The 26,495-nt window shown below is 45.3% G+C and overlaps 1 protein-coding gene across 5 annotated transcripts in view; it reads right to left on the bottom strand.

The window, feature by feature from the left end:
• Window positions 1-26,495, bottom strand: part of LOC115198357 (neuroligin-2-like) — a 211,065-nt gene that overhangs the window by 97,857 nt on the left and 86,713 nt on the right. For 3 of the 5 annotated variants that reach the window (XM_029760251.1, XM_029760252.1, XM_029760253.1), the window contains 2 exons: window positions 24,759-25,725; window positions 11,298-11,351 (listed from right to left, as the gene is read on the bottom strand). In XM_029760251.1, the coding sequence (XP_029616111.1) occupies window positions 11,298-11,351; window positions 24,759-25,257 (553 nt within the window). In that variant the 5' untranslated portion in view covers window positions 25,258-25,725. The remainder of the gene's footprint in view (window positions 1-11,297; window positions 11,352-24,758; window positions 25,726-26,495) is intronic. The other 2 variants (XM_029760254.1, XM_029760255.1) reach the window with 1 other exon arrangement.

The following is a 26,495-nucleotide window of genomic DNA, read 5'->3' as shown; positions in this document are numbered from 1 at the left end:
AATCCCTGTACCTTTTGCAGAATATCAGTCTGTCCCTGATGTTTTTCCTGGAGAGAAGTGGCTTCTTTGCTGCCTTTCTTGACACCAGGCCATCCTCCAAAAGTCTTCGCCTCACTGTGCGTGCATATGCACTCACACCTGCCTGCTGCCATTCCTGAGCAAGCTCTGTACTGGTGGTGCCCCGATCCCGCAACTGAATCAACTTTAGGAGACGGTCCTGGCGCTTGCTGGACTTTCTTGGGCGCCCTGAAGCCTTCTTCACAACAAATGAACCACTCTCCTTGAAGTTCTTGATGATCCGATAAATGGTTGATTTAGGTGCAATCTTACTGGCAGCAATATCCTTGCCTGTGAAGTCCTTTTTGTGCAAAGCAATGATGACGGCACGTGTTTCCTTGCAGGTAACCATGGTTGACAGAGGAAGAACAATGATTCCAAGCACCACCCTCCTTTTGAAGCTTCCAGTCTGTTATTCGAACTCAATCAGCATGACAGAGTGATCTCCAGCCTTGTCCTCGTCAACACTTACACCTGTGTTAATGAGAGAATCAATGACATGATGTTAGCTGGTCCTTTTGTGGCAGGGCTGAAATGCAGTGGAAATGTTTTTGGGGGATTCAGTTCATTTGCATGGCAAAGAGGGACTTTGCAATTAATTGCAATTCATCTGATCACTCTTCATAACATTCTGGAGAATATGCAAATTGCCATCATACAAACTGAGGCAGCAAACTTTGTGAAAATTAATATTTGTGTCATTCACCAAAACGTTTCGCAATGACTGTACGTTTTATAATTGTAATAGATTTGCAAACATTTTAAAAAAAATGTTTTTGCTTTGTCATTATGGTGTATTGTGTGTAGATTGATGAGATCATTTATTTTTTTTTGAATAAGGCTGTAATGTAAAAAATGTAAAGGGGTCTGAATACTTTCCAAATGCACTATATGTCCTGTGCAACCTAAAATAAACATTGTATGAATGTCAGCACAACCAGACAGTTTTAGTGTTTGGGAATCTATCACTTGTCATATCCCTACAATGTTCCCACAACCTAAATAAACATTCTGGGAACCTTTAAAGAATAGACAAAATGCGTCCTGGGCACGTTCTGGTAACATCAGGCGAATGTTTTTCCCACCCTAAAAGAAAAATTGTAGAATCATTCACACAACTGGACAGATTTTGTGTTTTGGGATGTCCCCAAAATGTTCTCACCAGACTGTTTCCACAACCTAATGAAACATTCTGGGAACTTTTAAAGAACAGATGAAACGTGTCCTAGAAATGTTCTTGCAACATCAGGTGAATGTTTTATACAAACATTCTATAATCATCAGCACGAATGGATAGTTTGTGTGTTATGAGAACATTTTCCTCCACCTAATGAATGTTCTGGGAACTTTCACAGAGCAAATGTTTATTTGCTGGATGAAACCCTACCTTCCACTAAGGGGTTAAACTCTAGGTGAACGGAGTGGAACGGTTATCCACCATGTTGGTTTAGGACTGAGGCAGAAAACAGTGGGAATTGAACAAATGTCTGTTCGAAATGATTACTGAAAAGTAACCGTTTCTGGGATTGGTTCCGCTATACCAAATCCCACTAAATCTCTGCCCCATCGCCCTGTCACCGCCTAGCTACCAGTCTTTTTCTATAGGCTTCCACTTTCTATCAACCTAAACAGGGATGGCCACTGGTCCTGTAGAGCTGCAGTGAGTGCAGGGTTTTGTTCCAGCCCAGCTCCAACACACTCCTTAACCTACACAGTATCCCAAATCTCTAATACAGTACCTTCCAGTCATCCAAATGACATCTACTCATATCGCCCTACTGTCTGTCACTACAAACCAACACTTATAGTGCGTACTGGGGCCCATCAACATTTATCCCAACCCCCAACGGTAGATAGGCCACACAAAGTCTCTCTATAACGTTACAGTAACGTTAGGCTGACAAGACAGGCCTGCTGGTGTTCTCTAGTTACTGCACAGTGAAGTTCTGGCATGTCCCTCGTCTCGCAGCTCACGGCTCATCCCGTTCCCATTCTCCCCTCCTCCTTTCCTGTTCTCCTCCCTCCTCCTACCTTGCCCTTCCATGTATCCACCGGTTATACTTCCCCTTCTATTCTGGTCTTGTCCTCTCATATTCCATTGACATTCTAGTCATCTAGCAGACGAGTTTATCCAAAGTTGCTTACAGTTAGTGCATTCGTGTTACGATAGCTAGGTGGGACAGCCGCGTCACAATCAAAGTGAGCAGGTTTTTCCTCGATACAGAAATGATCAACAACGTCAGCCGTTAGTAGGAAAAGACAAGTGCAATAAAATAAAATTAAAAACATAATGGGGGGGGGGGGGTAAGACTGAGATCTGATTTCAGACACTCTCTGAAGAGGTAGGATTTAACATAACAACTCTAGTGTTCCATCCTGGGTTTGCCCGTCCACTTATGTCTTACACAGAAACAGACATCTCCACTGTACACAGAGTGACTAACGCACTAAGAGACTCACAATGGAGGAAGTGGAGTACAGTGTGGCTTCTTCCAGGGTTTAGTTAGTAATTAGAGGGAAAATACCCAGACAACCAAGACATCGGTATGTTTTGTGTTGTTTCAAAAGACTGACAATAGACTTGTGATGTGATGTCTGGGAACGAGAGATATGATGTGTGTGTGTGCGTGCACGCCTGCGCGCACGTGTCTGCGTGTGCATGGGTGTGTGTGTGTGTGTGCACCTGTGTCCCTGCCTGTGTGCGCGTGTGCATGGGTGTGTGTGTGCGCCTGTGTGTGTGCGTGCCTGTTCGCGCGCGTATGTGTGTGTATCCCCGTGAGAGGAGACGGAGAACAAAGATGAGATTCTGAGACATCAGCAGAGATCCTGTGGCCCAGAGGCAAAGCTGCTGTTACAGGAGCCAAGGCCTGTCTACTGCAGGAGCACACAACATCAGAGCGAGAGATGGGAAAGAGAGATAGAGAGAGAGAGAGAGAGGGGTGGGAGAACGAGATGGGCTAAAAGGAGAGAGAGAGAGACGGAGAGAACGATGGAGAGAGAGAGAAAGGGGGAGGAGAGGGGGAGACAGAGAGGGAGACAAGGAGAGAGAGAGAGAGAGAGAGAGAGAGAGAGGAGGAGGGACAGATAGAGAGACAGAGAGAGCGAGAGAGAAAGGGGGAGGAGAGGGGGAGGGAGAGAAAGAGAGGGAGATAAGGAGAGAGAGAGGGGGGAGAGAGCAAGAGAGAGAGAGAAAGGAGAAGTGGAAGTGAAGGGGACAAGAGAAAGGAGAGAAGAGCATAAAAACAAGACAGAGAAGAGAAAATAAAGTGCACTCAAAAAGGGATTAATTAAACAAATTAGAGGTTCTCACAATATTCTCACCAGATTGTTCCAACAACCTAGTGAAACATTCTGGGAACATTTAAAGACCGTGAGGGAAAAAGCAGAGACAGACCGCAAAGAGAGCAAGTTAGACAGAGAGAGAGAGAGAGAGAGAGCAGGAGATGAAAGGGCTGGAGAAAACTCAGAGAGAGAGAGCGAGAGAGAGAGAGAGAGAGAGAGAGAGAGAGAGAGAGGAAGAAAGGAGGTGGAAGTGAAGGGGACGAGAGAAAGGAAAGAGTAGCAAAACAACAAGGAGAGGGGAAAATAAAGAGCCACTCAAAAAAGGAAAGATGAAACATATTAGAGGTGGAGATGGAAAGAAAGAAAACAAATGGAGGGAGAGTTGAGTGCACACACACACACACACACACACACACACACACACACACACACACACACACCACAATAGATCTACCTCTCCATTTTCCTCCACCATCAACATGACACCACCATTAAAAGTGCACTCTGGCTAGCTCGTCTTATAGCTACTACAGTACCTAGCGTCGCTGTCTATATACAACTTGTTTCATCCTCTCTCCATCGGGAGAGATCTCACTATAGCCACCCATAAGTATTTGGAGCCTAATGTATCAAAAGTGCGATATAAATGCAGTTCTTAATATGTTCATTACAACTATTACACACAGGGGTCTCATCAACATACAGTACATTGTAGCCTCAATTCCCATGGTCATTATAAAGTGATGTAGAAAGTACAATATATCGGATATGACGCTGTCTACTCTTTCCAAAGCAGATATCCGCTATAGTCTGGCTGTAGGTTAGGTAACATGTTTATTTGTGCTGGTTACACTCTTGGCATGTAAGGTCGAAGACGCCACTTTCCATGGACATGCTATTGTTCTGCTTTACTGTAAATAGAGTTGTTTGTCAGGGTTTGTATTGTGCTGTATTATAGGTACAGTGGGGTCCGAAATTATTGACACCCTTGATAAGGACGAGCAATAATGACTGTATAAAATATTGTATGCTAAAAAAATTGGGATTTATACTAGTACAATTGCTCAGAGAAAAATATTTTTGAAATACAAATCTCAAAAAGTTAGGGGTCAAAATGATTGACACCCCTAAATATTCTTATAAAGTAGTCAAAAGTGTAGTATTTGGTCCCATATTCCTAGTACACAATGACTACATCAAGATTGTGACTCTACATGCATCCACACTGCATCCCACTGCTGGCTTGCCACCGAAGCTAAGCAGGGTTGGTCCTGGCTGGTCCCTGGATAGGACACCAAATGCTACTGGAAGTGGTGTTGGAGGGCCAGTAGGAGGCACTCTTTCCTCTGGTCTAAAAAAAAAGATGCCAATGCCTCAGAGCAGTGATTGGGGACATTGCCCTGTGTAGGGTGCCGTCTTTCAGATGGGACGTTAAACAGGTGTCCTGGCTCTCTGTGGTCACTAAAGATCCCATGGCACTTATCGTAAGAGTAGGGGTGTGAACCCCGGTATCCTTGCTGAATTCCCAAAGCCCTCATACCATCATCGCCACCTAATCATCCCCAGCCTCCAATTGGCTCATTCATCCCTCCTACTCTCCCCTGTAACTATTCTCCAAGTCATTGCTGTAAATGAGAATGTGTTCTCAGTCAACTTACTTAGTAAAATAAGGGTTAAATAAAAATAAAGACATACAAGATTGTGACTCTACAAAGTTGTTGGATGCATTTGCAGTTGGTTTCGGTTGTGTTTCAGATTATTTTGTGCCCAATAGAAATGAATGGTAAATAATGTACTGTGTCATTTTGGAGTAACTTTTACTGTAAATAAGAATAGAATATGTTTCTAAACACTTCTACATTAATGTGGATGCTACCATGATTATGGATAATCCTAAATGAATTGTGAAAAATGATGAATGAGAAGGTTAGAGGGTCAAATATCATACCACCAAGACATGCTAACCTTCCTGTTATTGGTAATAGTGAGAGGTTAGCATGTCTAGGGGGTATGATCTTTGACCCTCTAACCTTCTCATTCATCATTATTCACAATTCATTTAGGATTATCCATAATCATGGTAGCATCCACATTAATGTAGAAGTGTTTAGAAACATATTCTATTCTTATTTACAATGAAAATGACAGAATACATTATTTACCATAATTTCTATTGGGCACAAATCATCTGAAACACAACCAAAATGAACTGCAAATGCATCCAACAAGTTTGTAAACTTACAAGCTTGATGTAATCATTGCGTGCTAGGAATATGGGACCAAATACTAAACCTTTGACTATTTTATTTAGAAGAATCTTTAGGGGTGTCAATAATTTTGACCCTTACCTTTTGAGGAAAGAAAAGGTTACTTGATAAACAGAATCTCACAATTGTATTAGTATAACATTTTATTTCAACCAAACATGTGCATACAATATAGCTCAGTATTTGAATTATTTCTTATAAACAGTCATTATTGCTGTTCTCTATCTTTATCAAAGGTGTCAATCATTTTCTTTCTGTTTTACTGAGAAATCCACTATAGAATGCACTGATTCTAAACATTTTTCAAAATGTCTGATCAAATTTGGATGGTTTCTTGGTAAAATATTGAAGCATTTCTTGGTAAAACTTCAATGAGTTTTTTGTAAGTTTTGTCCTGGGATCAACTAACAGACAGGCCTTTCATAACACACTGAAAGGGTTTGAGTATATTTGAGTGAGTGTGTGTGACATTGTCTCTGTGTGTGTGTGTGTGTTGTGTTTAGTTAGGGGCTCAGGTGGGCCTCGGTCCTTTCTGATCAAAGCTGACAAAGTGGTGTGAGAGAGGAGGATGGAATGATGCGCGTCGCACGCACACACACACACACACACACACACACACACACACACACACACACAACACACACACACACACACACACACACACACACACACACACACACACACACACACACACACACACACACGCACACACTCCTATCCTCAGAGATCAATCCCTTTACAGTGGTTTCAGAAAGTTTTCAGACCCCTTGACTTTTTTCACATTTTGTCGTGTTACAAGGTGGGATAAAAAAAAAAAAAATTTGTCAAAGATTTACACAACATTTTCTAATGTCAAAGTGGAAGAAAAAAAATAACATTTGTAAAAAATAATTCTAATTAAACACTAATGTTACTTGATTACATAAGTATTCAACCCCTTGAGTCAATACATGTTAGAATCATATTTGTCTTGAAGAGCTTCGATTGTGTAATATTTTCACCATATTCTTTTTAAAATTCTTCAAGCTTTGTCAAGTTTGTGGTTGATCATGGCTAGACAGCCATTTTCAAGGCTTGCCATAGATTTTCAAGCCGATTTAAGTCAAAACTGTAACTGGGCCACTCAGGAACATTCAATGTCGTCTTGGTAAACAACTACAGCGTATATTTGGCCTTGTGTTTTAGGTTATTATCCTGCTGAAAGGTGAATTTGTCTGTTGGAAAGCAGACAACCAGGTTTTCCTCTAGGATTTTTCCTGTGCTTAGCTTTATTCTGTTTCTTTTTATCTAAGAAAAAACTCCCTAGTCCTTGCCAAGGACAAGCATACCCATAACATGATGCAGCCACCACCAAGCTTGAAAATATGAAGAGTGGTACTCAGTGATGTGTTGAATTTGCCCCAAACATAACACTTTGTATTCAGGACATACAGTTAATTTCTTTGTCATATTTTTGCAGTTTTACTTTAGTGCCTTGTTGCAAACAGGATGCATGTTTTGAAATGTTTTTTATTCTGTACAGGCTTCCTTCTTTTCACTCTGCCATTTAGGTTATTATTGTGGAGTAACTACAATGTTGTTGATCCATTCTCAGTTTTCTCTTATCACAGCCATTAAATTCTGTTTAAGTCCCCATTGGCCTCATAATGAAATCCCTGAGCGGTTTCCTTCCTCTCCGGCAACTTAGAAAGGACGCCTGTATCTTTGTAGTGACTGGGTGTATTGATACACCATCCAAAGTGTAATTTATAATTCCACAATGCTCAAAGGGATATTCCATTTCGGCTTCTTTATTTTTACCCATCGACCAATAGGTGACCTTCTTTGCAAACCATTTGGAAAACCTCCCTGGTCTTTGTGGTTGAATCTGTGTTTGAAATTCACTGCTCGACTGAGGGACCTTACAGATAATTGTATGTGTTGAGTACAGAGATGAGGTAGTCATTCAAAAAATCATTTTAAACACTATTATTGCACACAGAGTGAGTCCATGCAACTTATTATGTGACTTGTTAAGCACATTTTTTTGCACCTGAACATATTTAGGCTCGCCTTAACAAAAGGGTTGAATACTTATTGACCATGTTCCCTCTAAGCTCCCCGGGAGTACCACGCAGAAGAGATATCAACCTGCGCAGAGGAGCACAAGATTAAACTTTCTAGTTTTCCCCTTTTTACTCAACACCATCAACGTTTCCCTCTGCTGTGCGAATCAACGCAATATTAGCCGCTAACAATGCAACATACAGAAACAAACAAACTATGCGAGAGATTTTCTTGTAGGCAGAGTACTTTAGAGTTGACAGGACCGACTCAGGCACGTACTCTACACAGACCGGTGCGCCATAACCAATCAGAGCTGCCGTATCCCTATATGCAAATAGACCAATGCCGTATATGGATCTGTGTCATTCACGTTGACTGTGTTTACAGCATGAGTTTTGAGATCAAAGCAAGAGCTGCATGTACATTCTTTGCTAGTAAGTGAGTTATTAGCCCAGTTAAAGAGAATTTGTAGTCAGCAATGGGGGAGTGGTCGCTTCCAACAGGAGCATGAAACATGTGCATTTCTAGCCACGTTTGAAAAGCAAGTCAGGTAAATACCTTTTTATTCTGTCTTAAAGGGGCTGTGTTGAATTTTGAGACCGGCTTGAATAAGTAGCCAATAGACAGAGGGTAACATAATTTGTCTGATTCTCTGTAATAATGGTATGGGAATAATAATGCATTTTATTTTGTAAAGTGGTTTCTTGCGTTGTGTCGTGCCTAAGAACAGCTCTTAGCCGTGGTATATTGGCCATATGCCACACCTCCTCGGGCCTTATTGCATAAATAACCTCCTTCCAAACACTTGAACCCAGGAGAAAGCATCAAGAAGAGCTAGTCATGGCTTACAGTTGTCCTTTAGTTTACCTTTCAAAATGAAAAATACTAAACAACAATGTGTTTCTTCTTCGCTTTGGCTTGAATACGATTTCTTGAATGACTAGTGTATGCTTTCGGTTCACTCATTCAAACTAGAAATGGTTTCTCCTGCTAAGCATTGGAATTCTTCAATTAAAAAGGCTGCTTTTGTACAGAGAAACTGAACCGGACCATTGAAGCACTAGGGTCCAATCCTAAATCGTCCCCTAAACCCTGCGTCCTATGCACTTGTGGAGATATGAGCGGAATTGACAGGTGTAATCAAACCGGTAGTAGCTCCACCTTGCCCTCTGATAGGCTAGCTGGAAGTTACACCATATTGCTTATACCAATCAAATCCTCTCAGATCTCTACAAGTACATAGGGGACTATTTGGGATTGGCCCTTAGGGTCCACTTAGGTGATATACCACTGACCGGACACTTAGTTGTAACAGGAAGTCAGAGGGATATTAACAGGAAGAAGATGTTACAGTAGTACTCATACTTGGGCTATGTTCCAATTATCTCTCCTCTGTCCCAAAGTGTGCACTTGTTCACTTCCCTTTACTGATTTGAAAGGAATGACTGGTATAAAGAAATATGGTGTAAACTCCCACCAGCTAATGCCTTCATCCAATGCTTTAAGATTTGTGGGAAGTAGTGACCGAGTACACACTTAAGCAGAAAGAAGATGGGATGCACCCAGGGCCTTATTCAGGAAGTCCAGACATCGAACAACGATCTCTTTCGATATATGATGTAGCCTATTCTGCCCTCAGTCTGACATTAATATCTGGCAAATAAAGGTATCATTTCAGCTCTACATATTACATTTCTATCTGCCACTTTGTAAACATAAGTTAAATGCTCCCGAATGACCTCCAGGAGTTAGTTATTTATTCGTTTGTTTCCATGTACTAGGAAGGTGACATGGGAGAAGGTCTAATACACAGGAATGGATTAGTATTTGACATTTGGATGTTATGAGGGTAAGCCTAGGTATCTGTATTCTCTAAAGAAAGGCGTGCTATAGTAAAACGTTCTATTCACGAAGGTAATGAAGCATCAGAAGGCTATACTCGGCCTTGACTTCGGACGGTAAGTTGGTGGTTGTAGATATCCCTCTAGTGGTGTGGGGGCTGTGCTTTGGCAAAGTGGGTGGGGTTATATCCTGCCTGTTTGGCCCTGTCCGGGGGTATCATCGGATGGGGCCACAGTGTCTTCTGATCCCTCCTGTCTCAGCCTCCAGTATTTATGCTGCAGTAGTTTATGTGTCGGGGGGCTAGGGTCAGTCTGTTACATCTGGAGTATTCTCTTGTCTTATCCGGTGTCCTGTGTGAATGTAAATATGCTCTCTCTAATTCTCTCTTTCTCTCTTTCTTTCTTTCTCTCGGAGGACCTGAGCCCTAGGACCATGCCTCAGGACTACCTGGCATGATGACTCCTTGCTGTCCCCAGTCCACCTGGCCATGCTGCTGCTCCAGTTTCAACTGTTCTGCCTGCGGCTACGGAACCCTGACCTGTTCACCGGATTATTATTATTTGACCATGCTGGTCATTTACGAACATTTTAACATCTTGACCATGTTCTGTTATAATATCCACCCGGCACAGCCAGAAGAGGACTGGCCACCCCTCATAGCCTGGTTCCTCTCTAGGTTTCTTCCTAGGTTTTTGGCCTTTCTCAGGAGTTTTTCCTAGGGAGTTTTTCCCAGCCACCGTGCTTCTTTCACATGCATTGCTTGCTGTTTGGGGTTTTAGGCTGGGTTTCTGTACAGCACTTTGAGATTTCAGCTGATGTACGAAGGGCTATATAAATAAATTTGATTTGATTTGATTTGTAAGCCTATCTAGTAGCCAGCTCAACTTTGGGGCTGTGTCAATATGTCTGAGCAAAGAGAAACTCCCTTTCCCCCAACTCTCCACAACTTTCACTTAAAAGAAGACACAAGAAATATCAAAAGAATACCCAAGAGAAAAATATTCCCCTTCGTACTCAAAATGAGCTGTAAGAAGAAGATAATCCATCATATTGACAGCAGCCATTTTTTTTTTATGGTCAGGAAACGACTCCAAAAGGCAAGATGGTATCATCTCAACTGTGTTGTTGCGTGTTGTAGCTAATAGTGTTGTTGTGTCTGTTTCTATTGAGAAAAGTCACCAGGAAGAGATCTTTATTCCGATAAACAGGAGAATACGGTCTTCCTTAAATGTTTCGCTCTCGCCATTTCTCCCTCTCTTTCTTTATTTGACTCACCTAATAATGCTATTCTCCCCTTGACTTTTGAAGCTCGGTCCATGCACAATGGTCCAACCATTAGCCATGTTTCAAGAACTATTCAGCTGTAATGATGATGGCAGAAAGTTGTTGTCTCCCTGCCTAGTCAGTCAGTCAGTCAGTCAGTCAGCCAGTCAGTCAGTCAGTCAGTCAGTCAGTCAGTCAGTCAGTCAGTCAGTCAGTCAATATGTCTGAAATATGTTTTTTTTCTGTAATAAATCAACTGTAGAGACGACACAATGTTGATTTCATAACTATTATATTGGCCAAGGCCTGTCATCAAACTGTTATTAAGCTAATGCTTTTTCTCACAGACTGACTGAATAGAATGTGTGTTCTTTGTATTCTTAATGAATGTGAAGATATCGAGTCAACACAGACACCAACACATTGTATATATCTTTAAATATATATCTTATATCTCATAGCTAATCAATGGCTGTAACTATATATCCCCAAAAAGACTTAAAAACAAGAAAAAAGGAAAAACATGCAACGCAAAAATACCTTCATCTCTCGGTCTGTTCATTGTAGACTCATCGTGTTTTTTTGTGAGCGGACCTAGGGTGCAAGAAAAAAAGGGGGGAAAAAGAGAAAAGAGAAAATTCAAAAAAGATTACTGGCAAAAAAACGCAAAGAAAAAAATCAAAAAAGATAAGAAGAGCAAAAAAGACAAATCAGCAAGTTTTTTTCTTTTCTCTTTTTAAAAAGAGGACAAAAACAAAACAAAAACGCAGCATCACAGACACATTATAAGAAAAGACAACAAACGCTTTTGTCAAGAGAAAAGAAGGAGCCCCTATATCTGAAGATCCAGCGCTCCTTCTCACCAGGGAGAAACGGATAAATGAGTTGTCAGTGGTCGTTAACTAGTTGTTTATTGGTTGTGCTGCCCTTTCTGAACCCATGTTTTGTTACTTGTGTTCAAGTTGTATTCCTGGCTTCAGGGGACCATAGTAAAAATCTATGGAAGGAGAAATAGAGAGTGACGTCCTGTGGTTAGAAACTCAACACCCACCCTTACCCTCCCCTTTCCCCCCCTCAGAACCCAAAAAAGGAACGTCGGGCATAGAGGGGTACCAAAGAGGAGGGGTGGGCCTCGTCAAGACGCCCTCACCCGTAACCTACAATAACATGATTAACCCCCTGTTGTGATTCATGAATAGCGTGACATTTTCTTCACACAAACGCTGATACCCCCCTTCCTTTTCCCTCTGTCACTACAGTTCCCACAATGATTGGTACTACAACATACACAACATGAACACACTAGATTAAACATTTTTGGGGTTAAGACACACAACCAAATGATATCTTTATTAGTCAGCCATCTCTTGCGAGAGAGACACAATGAAAGGAACCTGTAATGATGAGAAATCATGTTAAACATGCGTTACAAAACCGGAGAAAGGGACAAAGGTATGCAGTTTGTGTGTGTGTGTGTTTGTATGTGTGTGTGTGTGCCTTAGATATAACCCTCAAAGTCATCCCCCCGAGTGAATATGTAAATACATGTATAGCGCACCACAGGCTGTGTGTCAATTTGAAATGACATGTAGCTTGATGCTAGTTAACGGAGTGTGTGCTGTGTGGTGGGTAAAATGTGCATGTAATTCGATCCGCATCTGCCCAGCAGCTATTCTTGGCAAACGGAGGGGAGAGGGAGAGGGGGAGAGAGCGATAGAGGGAGAAGAAGGAGAGAGAACAGAAAGGGATGCTTCTCTCCCCCTCCCCTCCTTTCTTCTTCTCTCCCCAATCGGTGAACGTTTGCTGCTGAGGAACTAATGTTGTGATATGCAAAACAACAATCAGGGAAGGGGCCAATCAGGAAAGAGGCCTGGCCTAACAGGAAGCACCATCTGCTGTTGGGATTACAGCTACCTACGAGGGAACCAATGGGCAGGACTCTGATATGCTGACAACCAGGAAGTCTGTCTGTCTCTGTGATTTGTAATCCAATGAAGTTATATGTAACTGCAGTGACAGCTCAAAAATATCCAAACGTCGTTAACTTATTGCAGCCCGGGAAACTGATCTAAGGATAGGATTACGGTTAGCTAGAGGTAAATGCTTGGCAAATACAACTCGTTCAAGGAAAACGAATAGGATTATAACTGATGCCTGTACTGTGTGCATGGGTTATGGCTTCACATGGGCTTGAATAAGGTAAAGCTATTGGGGGTCATAGAGTGGTTATAGCGTATTGATAAGTCTGTATATAGACATCCATACGAGTGTGTGATGGTATGGTTAACAGGGTTGAGAGAAGGTTATCCTCAGATTGAAATAATCACCTGGGGGGGAAAAAAAAGAATCAATTGAAATGATGGTAAAACTGTTCACGAATGTAAAACGTTTGGTAAAACCTGCAGAATTGCAACCCTTCACGACGATGGTTGGATACAGCTGTGCAAATGAAATCCAGCATGTCAACCTGTCTGACATATCCCGTATGCATGTCATTCGGCATAACAAGAGGCCTATTTATAAACTGTAAAAAGAGAGAAAACTGTATGCACAACAGATGGAAAAGCCCCAGTCAGTGAATGGCTCACTCATACAGTCCCCTGTATTTAGGCATCTCACAGTCACTCAGAGTAGTTAAGAGGCATCATCAGCATTTTAGGGCAGAAAAAGTAGAAGAAAAGCTTTGCCAGAAGTAAATTTGTGAAGTGCTAAAAACAAGTAGAAAATGAAACAATAACAGGGTTTGTTTGTAGGGTCGAGTGTTAGAATGTTATTGGAAACACTTTTGACATCCATCATGATACAGTAATTGACAATTGTACAATTGACGGTGTAGTTAATGAAGAAAAACGACCACAGTCCTCTGTTCCATTACCACCCCTTCTCCTCTATGACCTCCCCCTCTTTTTCACTCTTCTCTTTCTCCAAATGTACCTTCTTTTCACCTTTACTTTCCTCTTCCTTCTCCCTCTGTTTTGCAGGTTGTCTAACTGCAGAACAAACCTGGGTTCAAATACTATTTGAAATCTTTCAAATGCTCTGAAGGTCACGAACGGTCCAAGTCATGTTTTTCGCGTAACTGGATGATATTTGGATGAAACCGAATCAAAGTATGATCTGTTGCTTCTACATTGATTAAGTTTGATCATAAAGTTACTGGTCCCCTCCCCCTTGTCAAACACTTGGATTAGTAAAGGGCAGGGTTATTAAGGGGATAGGGTGACATCACCCTAACTCTCAATTCAATACACCAATGGTAACATGATATTCTCTTACCTAATTTAAATAAGTGCCGCCTTGTAACCAACATCGGAGAAGGCGTGTTTGCGGAGGTAGGCGTGGTTTGGTACAGCAATTTGACTGTAGAGGGTCAGCAGAGATACTGATGGTTTTCGCTAGTTACTGACCAGCTAGGTCTTCAGCCAGCATGGTACAAAAGGGGGGAAGGGTTCTTCAAAACTCTGAAGCAGTTGTCAAGGCAACATTTCCGTTGACACAAGAGACATGTCAGCAAAAGAATTCACGTCATTGACGCAATTTCAATGTTGAGTTGCTTTGTGGACCACCAAATTTGCTTGAGAATATTTTGCTGCAACACTGCTCACTGCATCAAAGTTTGCTGACGTGGGTGTTTCAAAGAGTTGTCGATCAAGGTGAGCTCATGAATATAAACTCCCCGCCCACTCAGCCTGTCTTTTCAAAGTTCCTGGTAGTTAGCCATGAGAGAAATGTACATTTCTATCCCCCCCCCCAAATTTCTATCCCCCAAAAATATTATGGGTGACATTTTAGTCACTCAAAAGGCTATTTTACATGGGAATCAGAATGACTGTTCGGGACCTTTAAGCATTTGCTCTGGCCTGCCTGGAGTGCCAAACGTGTGGGGTTTGCCGTGTTCTGAACATCCTATTGGTTCCATAGAGCCAGGCAAGCTCAATCAAGCACAGCTAAAGTATTTTGAAATGATTTTGAATCGTATTTGTACCCAGGGCTGGTGCAGAGCATCTCACTGACTGTGAACCAGGTTACATCATATTTTAACTAAGCTCTACTTCCACCTCTAACCACACACACACACACACACACACACACACACACACACACACACACACACACACACACACACACACACACACACACACACACACACACACACACACACACACAGCACAGCAGGCTCACCCCGCCCCCAGCTATAGCTATAGTAAGGACACTCACACCAGCCACACCAGCTACAGTGTGTGTGTGTGTGTGTGTGTGTGTGTGTAAGAGAGTCTCTGTCTGTGTGTGTATGAATCTATGTTTTGTGTGTCTGCATCAACCTGTATGTGTGTGTGTGTGTGTGTGTGTGTGCGCGCGCGTATGTGTGTGTCAGAGTGAATTTGTGCACATGGTGTGTGCACGTGCATCTATTAATATGTGCAGGCTAGCCCCACAGACTAAGAGTAAGTGTAGTCTAGGTGTTGACAATGTAATTCAGCAGACAGCAGTGTGAGTGTAAAGTTGATGTACGAGTGGATGGGAGCGTCACTGACAGGTTGTAAGTGAACTAAAAAGATGAATGATGGACGTTGGGCTGAGAGGAGTACAGGGGAGTGAGTGTGTGTGTGTGTGTGTGTGTCTAGTCTCTCCGTAGTATGAGTAACGTGACAGCGGGTCAGCGTTTTGTTTGTGATGACTCACACATGATGCTTCTCTCGCCCAGCCTCGCTCACGATGCCCTTCTCCCCCCCATATGAAAGAGTGTGTCGGCCGCCCACCCATTCTGTGGCGCACGCCTTGTCAGCAGATGGCCACGCTGTGTGTGTGTGTGTACCATGACGCTATCTCCGATGCTATCTATTAATAGTATGTTTAGATACACTACGTGTGGAAAAAATCACCAAGTATGATTCATTGGTTTAGTCTGTCTGGTTCAGTTGTAGGGACAGAAGGCAGTCGATCTGGCCTGAAATACACTCTGCATTCTTTTAGAAAGACCATTTAGACTGTTGAGGTTATTGATTAACATATGGCATCTCTATGTGTTGTCCAGTGTTCCAGCCTGAGATGAAAGTCCCCCCCCCCCTTGTCTCAATGCTTCAACAGTGTCTGAGAATTATAAATCTAGTCTTGCTGAAGAGAGAGAAGAAAGCGAGAGAGAGAGAGAGAGAGAGAGAGAGAGAGAGAGAGAGCGATCAGGGAACAAGGGACGCTAACACAGATGGGTCTCTGAATAGAGTGGGAACGAGAGAAGGGGAGATAGAGCGATGGTGTGAATGAGGTAGGAAGCAAGGTGAGACGCCAGGAGAGGTTGCCGATTGAATAGAGAGACGTAGAAACAGAGGTGTAGAAAAGAGCTCATTTGAAAGAGAAGAGTGGAGGAGAGTGGAAAAGAGAGAAGTTCAGAAATAGACAGTGTGGAAATAAAAGGTGAGAAAAAAGGGAAGCTAATATTTGAAACTAAGATAGCCAGTGTGAAACATACTGATATTTATAATGGAATGAGAATGGGAGGTGAAAAGGGGGGTAGAAACAGTGAGAGAGAGAGGAAGAGAGTAAAACAGACAGGGAGAGAGAGAGAGAGAGAAAGAGAGACAGAGAGGGAGAGAGAGAAAGAGAGACAGAAAGAGAGGGAGAGAGAGAGAGAGAAAGAGAGAGAGAAAGAGAGGGAGAGAGAGAGAAAGAGAGAGAGAAAGGAAGGAAGAGAGAGAAAGAGAAAGAGAGAAAGAGAAAGGAAGAGAAAGAGAGAAAGGAAGAGAGAGAGAGAGAGCGAACCTGGCAGGTAGCCAGATAGTGACATTTACAGAACGGTGACGACTGAGAAGGCATGAAGGTTAAAGCCATTTTCTCCCCATGCAACCAGCCACAGCCACAATATGTGTGTCCCTCTCTCTCCCTCTCTCTCTCTCTCTCTGCGAGTGTGTATGTACACCTGCCATGCATGCATATGTATCTGTAGCTGCCACGTGTCTATGGGTGTCTGCGCATTCGTGCCTTCGTCCGTGTGTCTGCCATGTCTCTGCCATGTGTCTGTCATGTTTGGCCCCGCCTGTCTCTTAGTGTGATCCCTGTGTTCCTCCCCAGCAGAGGGACTAATCTGGGGGTTTACTGGGTAATCTACCCCATTTTGAGGGACAATATTTATCCTCCGTCTCTGGGTAGCGATGCCCTAAATCCTATTACAATCAAACAGAACGTGTCTTCTAATCAGATGGATTGGAGCTGCGTTCGGAGCCCGCCTTTTGAAAACCTTTTTGGAACGTGTTGTATGTGTTTTGTAAGGTTTCGTTTTTTGGCAACGCTTGAAGGACATAGTTCTTTTTCCCCTCCTTTATCAAATTCAAGGTAATATCAAGGGAACGTGGAAAGGAAATGTAGAAAAAAGATAGAACTGCCAGGTTGTCTCTCTAACTTCCTTTTCCTCTCCTTCGTTTCACCTCCCCCTCTCTCTTCCTTTCTCTCTCCATCCCTCACTCCATCACTCCTCCCTGGTCCCTGCCTCATAAACGTGTATTCTACCCTAGAGGGCTGCACTGGGACACTGTCTCTATATGAAATATGGTTTCTAATACCCACCCAGCACACTGGAGCAGTGAAGAGATTGGAAACAAAAAGGGGGGGGGGGTCCATTCTATCTCAAAGACTTGGAAGATTGTTGTAGACAGATACTTATCCTCCCTGTGTGTGTGTGTGTGTGTGTGTGTTTAGTGTATAGCTAGTTCAGCAGGCCATCGATTAACATCCTCTAGTCATTCATTGTGTTCCCTGAACAGCAGAGGGTACAGTAAGTCTATTTGTTCATTACCTGGGGGTCAGGGGCTTGGAGCCATAGTATTGACTTGTGTTCTCATAGGTGTTGTTCTGTAGGCCACATGTCAACAGTCTGTATACGACGGTGATGCGCTGATGGAGGTTTACCTTTAGATCACAGCCTTCTCTCTATCTATCCCTTTTAAAAGAAAATTCTCTCTGTTTCTGCCCCTCCATTCAGCACTCTGGGAGGCACTGTGAGCAGTGGACTCTGGCAGCATCGCCGCTGTGTGTGTGTGTGTAAGTGTGTGTGTGTGTGTGTGTGTGGGGTGGGGGGGTGGGGGGGGGAATAAGGGGGTTAGGCTAATTTGCATTCACAGCCACTAGTCACCTCAGCTACAGCAAGCTCTGAAGAGACGGCCCTTTGAGCCACGGAGAGAGAGAGAGACAGACAAAGAGAAAGAGAGAGGGGGGAGAGAAAGGAGAGAAAGAGCGAGAGGGAGATAGGGAGGGGGGAGAGAAAGAGAGAGGGGGAGAGAAAGAGAGAAAGAGCAAGAGCGAGAGAGAGAGAGAGGGGGAGAGAGAGAGAAAGAGGGAGAGAGAGAGATAGAGAGCTAGATGGAAGCGAAAGACAGAAGGAGAGTGAGTGTGAAAAACAGTGAAAGATTAGACCGATGCGAGAGATATGTGGGGTATGATGCAGTGTGTGTGTGTGTGTGTGTGTGTGTGTGTGTCAAAGATAGGCAGCCTTGAGGAAAACCAATACAATTATTAAATCATCAGAATATCACCAGAGTAGACCTTCGCCGACATTTCTACCAAAAACATCTCACAAACTACATGAATGTCTTCTCTCCCAAGGTGAATTCAAGAGCAAGTGACAATGGTTGCATTGAACACTCCTATTCCCTCATTCTGTTCCCTCTCAATTTATCTCCTCACAGATGGATAACTGATGTAGAATCAGTAATGATACATTCAAAGACTCCTTGATTCCCTCGCGGAACTTATTAAGCATCACAAGAATAAAAGCAACACTGAGGCCGTGTCATAAATGGTACCCTATAGCCGATTTAGTGTAATGCTTTTGACAAGGGCCCCTAGGGCTGTGGTTAAATGTATGGCACTATGTAGGGAATAGAGTGATATTTTGGAGGCAGGCTGTGTGAAGCTACTTTCTTCTATAACTCAAAATATATCTTCTTTTTTTAAAAAATATATCGTCTTTCTTGAAAATATAGATTATTTTTTGTTTTCAAGGTAAAAAAAGTAATAAAAAAAAAACAGGGGCAGTTGGTATAGATCTTAGTACAATAGATCTTGATTCCTTAACTGGAACCATATTAAACTATATAAAACTATCCAGGGATGGTATGAGATCTAAATACAGTGTCTGGTATAAAAATCCCATTTCTATCTTCACTGCTCATCCAGATCGTATGTTGAAGATTGGAGATTGGATGGTGGTGCAGTTTTCCCCTTAAGTTAGCGCAAATGAAAGGGGGTGACCATGTAGAAAGAGCTGGGAAGAGAGCTGCGGGGAGGGGGGAAGGAGAGCAAGATGGTGGGGATATGGGGGAAGAAAAGGGGGGTACGGCATGAAGGAGAGAATGTGAGAGTTGAATAAAGAAAGAACGAGAGAGAGAGAGAGAGAGACAGAGAGAGGGAAGCCGACACAATACCCAGGTGAATGCGACAATGGCGTAATGGCGAGACAGAGGACAACGTCACGATCATGTGACTTCCCCCCCCCACACACACCCACGCATACAATACATACACACACACACACACACACACACACACACAGACAGACATGAACACACGCACACACACACAGATATGCAAGCACGTACACACATGCAAACACACACATACACAAGCCCACACACGAGCACCTCCCCTCCCTACACACACAGACACACACAGACACACACACACTCTCGCTCACTCTCACTCCCTCTATATTTCACTGTCTCTCTCTCACTCCCTCTGTCTTTCTCTCTCTGCCTCATAAGTTATAAATAGCTGGAACTGAGCTCTTGCTAATCCCCTAATTCAGAGTATAGTGGGAAGGCAAATGGATGTGGTCTTTGACGCGCTGACAGGAAAATACAGGAAGCACTGGAGGGTTGCCAAGACAACCCACCTCTCCCCTCCTCACCTCCCCCTCTCCGCTTTCGTCCCCGATTGCATCTTCGATCAAAGCTACCGTACACTCCCTCTCTGCGTCTTTTCTCTTTCACACGTATCACAGTGTTGCCAGTCTGTGTTCATTAATACGGAATAAAAGTCCTAACAGGGTAATTGTGTGTGTGTGTGTGTGTGTGTGTGTGTGTGTGTGTGTGTGTGTGTGTGTGTGTGTGTGTGTGTGTGTGTGTGCAACTGGGTAATTGACCCAGGCTGATGTAATTCCTTCCCCTGAGCCAAATGAAACCCTCGTTTGACCGCGTTCCCAGTTCAAAATGGAGAGATCTGCACTGAACAGACGAAAAGAAATGGAGAAGAGAAGAGAGGGAGGGGCGGGACGCGCTTTGGTTTAGTGACTAGTCTTCTGTTTGTGTTGTGCATGAGTATAGTTTGTGCTCCTCCCTACAGTATCAACCCCTCCATCTCTCCATCACTCCATCCCCATATCTCCCTCTCTATCATTCCATCCCCATATCTCCCTCTCTATCATTCCATCCCCATATCTCCCTCTCTATCATTCCATCCCCATATCTCCCTCTCATTCACTCCATCCCCATATCTCCCTCTCCATCCCCACCCTCCATCTCTCCATCCCCACCCTCCATCTCTCCATCCCCATCCTCCATCTCTCCATCCCCACCCTCCATCTCTCCATCCCCACCCTCCATCTCTCCATCCCCACCCTCCATCTCTCCATCCCCACCCTCCATCTCTCCATCTCCACCCTCCAGCTCTCCATCCCCACCCTCCATCTCTCCATCCCCACCCTCCATCTCTCCATCCCCACCCTCCATCTCTCCATCCCCACCCTCCATCTCTCCATCCCCACCCTCCATCTCTCCATCTCCACCCTCCATCTCTCCATCCCCACCCTCCATCTCTCCATCCCCACCCTCCATCTCTCCATCCCCATCTCTCCATCCCCACCCTCCATCTCTCCATCTCCACCCTCCAGCTCTCCATCCCCACCCTCCATCTCTCCATCCCCACCCTCCATCTCTCCATCCCCACCCTCCATCTCTCCATCCCCACCCTCCAGCTCTCCATCCCCACCCTCCAGCTCTCCATCCCCACCCTCCATCTCTCCATCCCCACCCTCCATCTCTCATCCCACCCTCCATCTCTCCATCCCCACCCTCCATCTCTCCATCCCCCACCCTCCATCTCTCCATCCCCACCCTCCATCTCTCCATCCCCACCCCCCATCTCTCCATCCCCACCCTCCATCTCTCCATCCCCACCCTCCATCTCTCCATTTCTCCATCCCCACCCTCCATCTCTCCATCCCCACCCTCCAGCTCTCCATCCCCATCTCTCCATCCCCACCCTCCATCTCTCCATCCCCACCCTCCATCTCTCCATCCCCACCCTCCAGCTCTCCATCCCCATCTCTCCATCCCACCCTCCATCTCTCCATCCCCACCCTCCATCTCTCTATCCCCATCTCTCCATCCCCACCCTCCATCTCTCCATCCCCACCCTCCATCTCTCCATCCCCACCCTCCATCTCTCCATCCCCACCCTCCATCTCTCCATCCCCACCCTCCATCTCTCCATCCCCATCCTCCATCTCTCCATCCCCACCCTCCATCACTCCATCCCCACCCTCCATCTCTCCATCCCCACCCTCCATCTCTCCATCCCCACCCTCCATCTCTCCATCCCCATCCTCCATCTCTCCATCCCCACCCTCCATCTCTCCATCCCCACCCTCCATCTCTCCATCCCCACCCTCCATCTCTCCATCCCCACCCTCCATCTCTCCATCCCCATCTCTCCATCCCCACCCTCCATCTCTCCATCCCCACCCTCCATCTCTCCATCCCATCCTCCATCTCTCCATCCCCACCCTCCATCTCTCCATCCCCACCCTCCATCTCTCCATCCCCACCCTCCATCTCTCCATCCCCATCTCTCCATCCCCACCCTCCATCCCCATCTCTCCATCCCCACCCTCCATCTCTCCATCTCCACCCTCCATCTCTCCATCCCCATCCTCCATCTCTCCATCCCCACCCTCCATCTCTCCATCCCCACCCTCCATCTCTCCATCTCCACCCTCCATCTCTCCATCCCCATCTCTCCATCCCCATCTCTCCATCCCCACCCTCCATCTCTCCATCCCCACCCTCCATCTCTCCATCCCCACCCTCCATCTCTCCATCCCCATCTCTCCATCCCCACCCTCCATCTCTCCATCCCCACCCTCCATCTCTCCATCCCCACCCTCCATCTCTCCATCCCCACCCTCCATCTCTCCATCCCCACCCTCCATCTCTCCATCCCCACCCTCCATCTCTCCATCCCCATCCTCCATCTCTCCATCCCCACCCTCCATCTCTCCATCCCCATCTCTCCATCCCCACCCAATATCTATTATTCCCCAGAGATCTCTCAGGCTTTAATCTGACTTTGGTGGTCTCCCCACTTTTCTTTTCCTTTCTCTGTCTTTTTGTGTAGCAGGTTGCTGTCCAGGCTCCCCCAGGGTCCCTAAGCATGACAGTTCCTCCTCCTCAGGGGCTCCCAGAGTAGCCCTGTGATAACAGCAGGACTGCTTCTTTAAAAAGATAAATGGATTGAAGAGAAAAGGAGTCTATAAAAAGGCTTGTTTGGCTAACGTGTGTATGTGTTGGGGGGGGGGTCTGTGTGTTTGTGCCTGTGTGTTAGCGTGTCCTAGTTTTCTCCCATTGCCCTTATTGCATTATAAGAACTGTCCTAAATTAAAGGGACATTTCAAAATTGTTCAACTTCATATTCACCATCTCCAACACCAACATACGTGAAAATGGTGCGTTACTATGTGTTGCAGTAATGTCCCTTTGAAGAAACGTCCCTTTAAAGAAATGTCCCTTGAAAGAGGTCATGTTTAAAAAGATAGTCTTTAAGATTCACAACGTCTTCCTGTTGTGGCACAAATGGCTGTGGGTGAGGGAGAGAGAAAGAAGTATGCTACTGGATTCTTTTAGGATACACTAAGGGGTAGTTAAAGGGGAGGTGTGGAGTATAGAGGAAAGCACATGGACTGTTTGTCTACAGTAGTATGGTAGACTGTTTAGGGCTGGCAGGTAAAAGGGAGATGTTGGAAAAGGTTTTTTTCAGACAGCAAACAGAAAGGAAACGTGAGGGTTGATAAAAAATGTCCATGTGCTCCCGGTGGCTGTCCAGTGTGTGTGCATGCCAGGGCGCGTGCATGTGTGTGCGTGGATATATAGGTGTGTGTGTGTGTGTCTTCCTCATCTTTCACATCCACAGCCAGCTCAGGGAGAGGAGGGAGATGCTGGGCAGCTGATCAATGCCTGCTCATCAGTCTCTGTCTAGGGGACTATACCCCCCCCCCCCCCACACACACACACTCACGCGCATACACACATGAGAGAGACATAGACATAGACATAATAGACAGCCAATCCCCTGGTCCCATAGGCAGATAGTGCTAGCCTCAGCATTACACTAACACGGACAATGTCATTGCAGAATGTCCTTATATATAACTACATACAACCATGTTGAAGGTCAAGCACACTGGGTGTGTCTGAAATGACACCCTATTCCCTTTAGGGGCCCTGGTTTAAAGGAGTGTGCCAACTGGGGAACTGGGTGCCATTTCAGAGGCAGCGTCAGAGTTGAGTTTTGTTCCGCTCAATAAAGATGTGTCATTGCAGGCGAAGCCTTCTCAGTCCTGTTTTCTGTATGGTACTGACATTTAGCTACAGTATGGGAGTGAAGGGTGTGTGTGTGTGTGTGTGTGTGTGTGTGTGTGTGTGTGTGTGTGTGTGTGTGTGTGTGTGTGTGTGTGACGGCTGAGGTAAAAAAATAAAATAAATCGCCCTGTAAGTGAGCATAAGGAAGAAAAACTGAGAGAGAGACAGAGAAGGCCTGGTATGATTTGGAGATACTCTGGGGTCTCTGTGTTTTGGGTTTTAAAGGGGGGAGGAGAGCAGGCGGTGAGTTGTGAGGTCTAAAAAGCCCTAGCTCGCGGGGCGTTGGAGGGAAAAGACTTCACTGTGGATGTGTGAGGAGAGGGACGGTGAGACCCAGATGAACTCCTCTGACACACAGTGGCATCAACAGCAGAGAGAAAACACGTGGTGGGACCATCATTGTGGAAACCACAGCGGGGCTGTGCTGCACGGTTAAAGTACTGCGTTCTTTTGGTGTTTTTCAGAACACACACGCGTACGCACCTACACGCGCACTTCTTAACCTCGCATAAAAGCATAAAAGTGCAGATAGTAGTAACGGTTAAGAGTGAGTACCTAAAAAGTTATATAAAAAAAGATATTGGCGGCTTGGAGGTTAGTGTGTGACATTGAAAAAGAAAAATGAGTCCTGTGGGTGATGGTTACGCCGAGCACAGAAAATGACACTTTTAGTACGACATCAGGTGTTTACATCTTTGTAATAAACCCGTTAAATATACACTGTTTCCTAAAAGCTTATCGATATGTAAACGTGTCTGAGTCTGTACGAGAAAAGCAAGAAAAATAAAAAGATTCAAATCCCAAGCATAAAAATGATTGGTGGAAATGATTTGAGGGAAGGAGAGAAGTTTCTAGGGAGGTTTCAGACACAATATTTTCAAGCGACAGATGTACGGTTGAGTTGAGTCGAAAGAAAACCCCCCTATGTCTTCCCTCTCTCCTTCCCTTCCTCACCCCAGACCCTCGAAGATTGACAAAACTGTCTGGAATTATTTTGAGGCAAGGAAGGTATAAGATAGTTAGTTGAAAGGAACCTTGGTCTTCTTCCTTCCCTCTCCTCTTACCTTGCTTAACCCAGACCCAGACTCTCGCTCGTCTCCTCACCCCAGACCTACTGAACCAAAGAAAGATTCAGCTCTGGATTTGGGCAAGGAGAGTGAGGTTTTAGGGGGGTTAGATGTATTTTGTGGCAAAAGACGGTGGGAAAAATATTGTTGCGGCCCAACAGGGACAAAAAAAAATCGTATTAGTTATGTTTCTAGTGACAGAACTCGCTCAGTTAAAAGTACCCCGCCCCTTCCACCTTCCATCTCTCCTCACCCTACCCCTGAGTGGCGCCCCCTATGGGAGCGAAGGACCACCCCTACCCGACACTCACCGTCCTCGGTGGGCACGTAGACGTTGAGGTAGAGGCAGTCCTCGCTCTGGTTCTGGATGTAGCCGGCCGCCACATCCAGGTTGTCTGTGAACCACACCGGCAACATGATCTCCGGCAGCACGCCGTGCACGTTCTGCGGGCACACCGGGGCGAACGCTGTGGCGTTGCGGATCTCCTGCCACGAGCCAGGCGCCTCGGGCAGCTGGAAGCGGCGGTCTCCGATGGGCGCGGTGGCGTAGGGCACGCCCAGGTACTGCTCCACCGGGCCCAGGATCTCGTTGTTCAGGTCCTTTTTGAGCCCTCGCAACTTGCCGTAGTTGGTGGTCACCATGGGGGGCTTGTTGGCGGAGTTCATCTTCTGGCAGGAGGTCAGGGAGAGGCGGAGAGCCAGGCCCAGGAGCCAGACTAGACAGGTGTCGGCCATGTAGCAGCGGGGGCGGAGACTAGAGCCGAGACCCCGCCCACTTGCTTTACACAGGGATAAAGGGAAAAGATACATGACTGGCAGCTATGGAGACTCCGCCTCCAACTAAACGTTTATCGTCCGTGTATGTCTGTCTCCCAAAGAGGACTCAATGTTCATGAAGGTATAGACGATTGGAAAGAAAGGACATCGCAATAGAAAGAGAGAAGTGGTGGCTGAGAGTGTTTATGAAAGAAAAAGTGGACCCTCGAAAAAAGGGGGTCTGGAGCGAGGGAGTGAGTGCAGGAGGATAGGTGGAGGAGTGGAGTGGCGAGGGGGGGGGGGTGCGGTGTAAGACAGAGGGGCTGGAGGGGTGAGGGGTTAGGGGGAGACCAGGCGGTCTTTAGAAGGTGTGGTTGTGCTTAGTGTTGGTGGTCTACGGGCGCGGTCGAGAACGGCTCCACGGTCAGAACTCTGTTACGTTCCATCCTCCTGTACGGTCCTCATCCTGGTCAATGTCTGGGGTCACAGTTCCTGGTCAACGGTGGCAGTCACAAACTAACCCTGCAGAAGAGAGGGAGGAGAGAAGAGGAGGGAGAAAGAGGAGAAAATAAGAGATAAAGGATTATTTTAAAGCAGAAAGTGTCGTTATACAGTGTCAAGCATGTTTGGTAAAAATCCTCATCGTGTTTGGTAAAAATCCTCATCATGTTTGAAAGAAGGATTGCAAACGGGAATGGGTAACAAAAAAAAGTGAAGAAAGCGAATGCATCAGCACACTCGACGTCACACAAATCCTACCAGTCAGTAGAAGCCATCATTCATTTGTGTATTGCTTGTCTCAGGGCACCTCTGACTTCCACACATAAAAACACCTTCACTCTCACGTCTCCAGCTCGTCTACGCAGGGAGCTCCAAATATAACTCATTCAAGTAAAGTCACAATCATATCACTCATCCCAGCCCTCTATGATCATCGCTGATCCATCCATAGTCCTTATTATGGGCTGTAATCGTCATGGAGACGCTATTGATGCCTTAATAGTTATAGGTATTCATTTCCTATTGGGCAGCTGTGGCGGGTAGCACTGTGAGTATGAGAGGAGCTGACACAAACACATACACACCCGGAAGCATGCGCCGCTCAGACACACACGCGCGCACGCACGCACGCACGCACGCACGCACACACACACACACATGTGCCCTAACACACACGCACGCGCACGCACACACACACACACACACACACACACACACACACACACACACACACACACACACACACACACACACACACACACACACACACACACGTGCCCTAACACACACAC

Source organism: Salmo trutta, chromosome 8 (assembly GCF_901001165.1).
Source record: "Salmo trutta chromosome 8, fSalTru1.1, whole genome shotgun sequence".
Classification (NCBI taxonomy): Eukaryota; Metazoa; Chordata; class Actinopteri; order Salmoniformes; family Salmonidae; genus Salmo; species Salmo trutta.
Note: the sequence above shows the minus strand (reverse complement) of the source record. Positions and strands in the feature narration are given on the sequence as shown.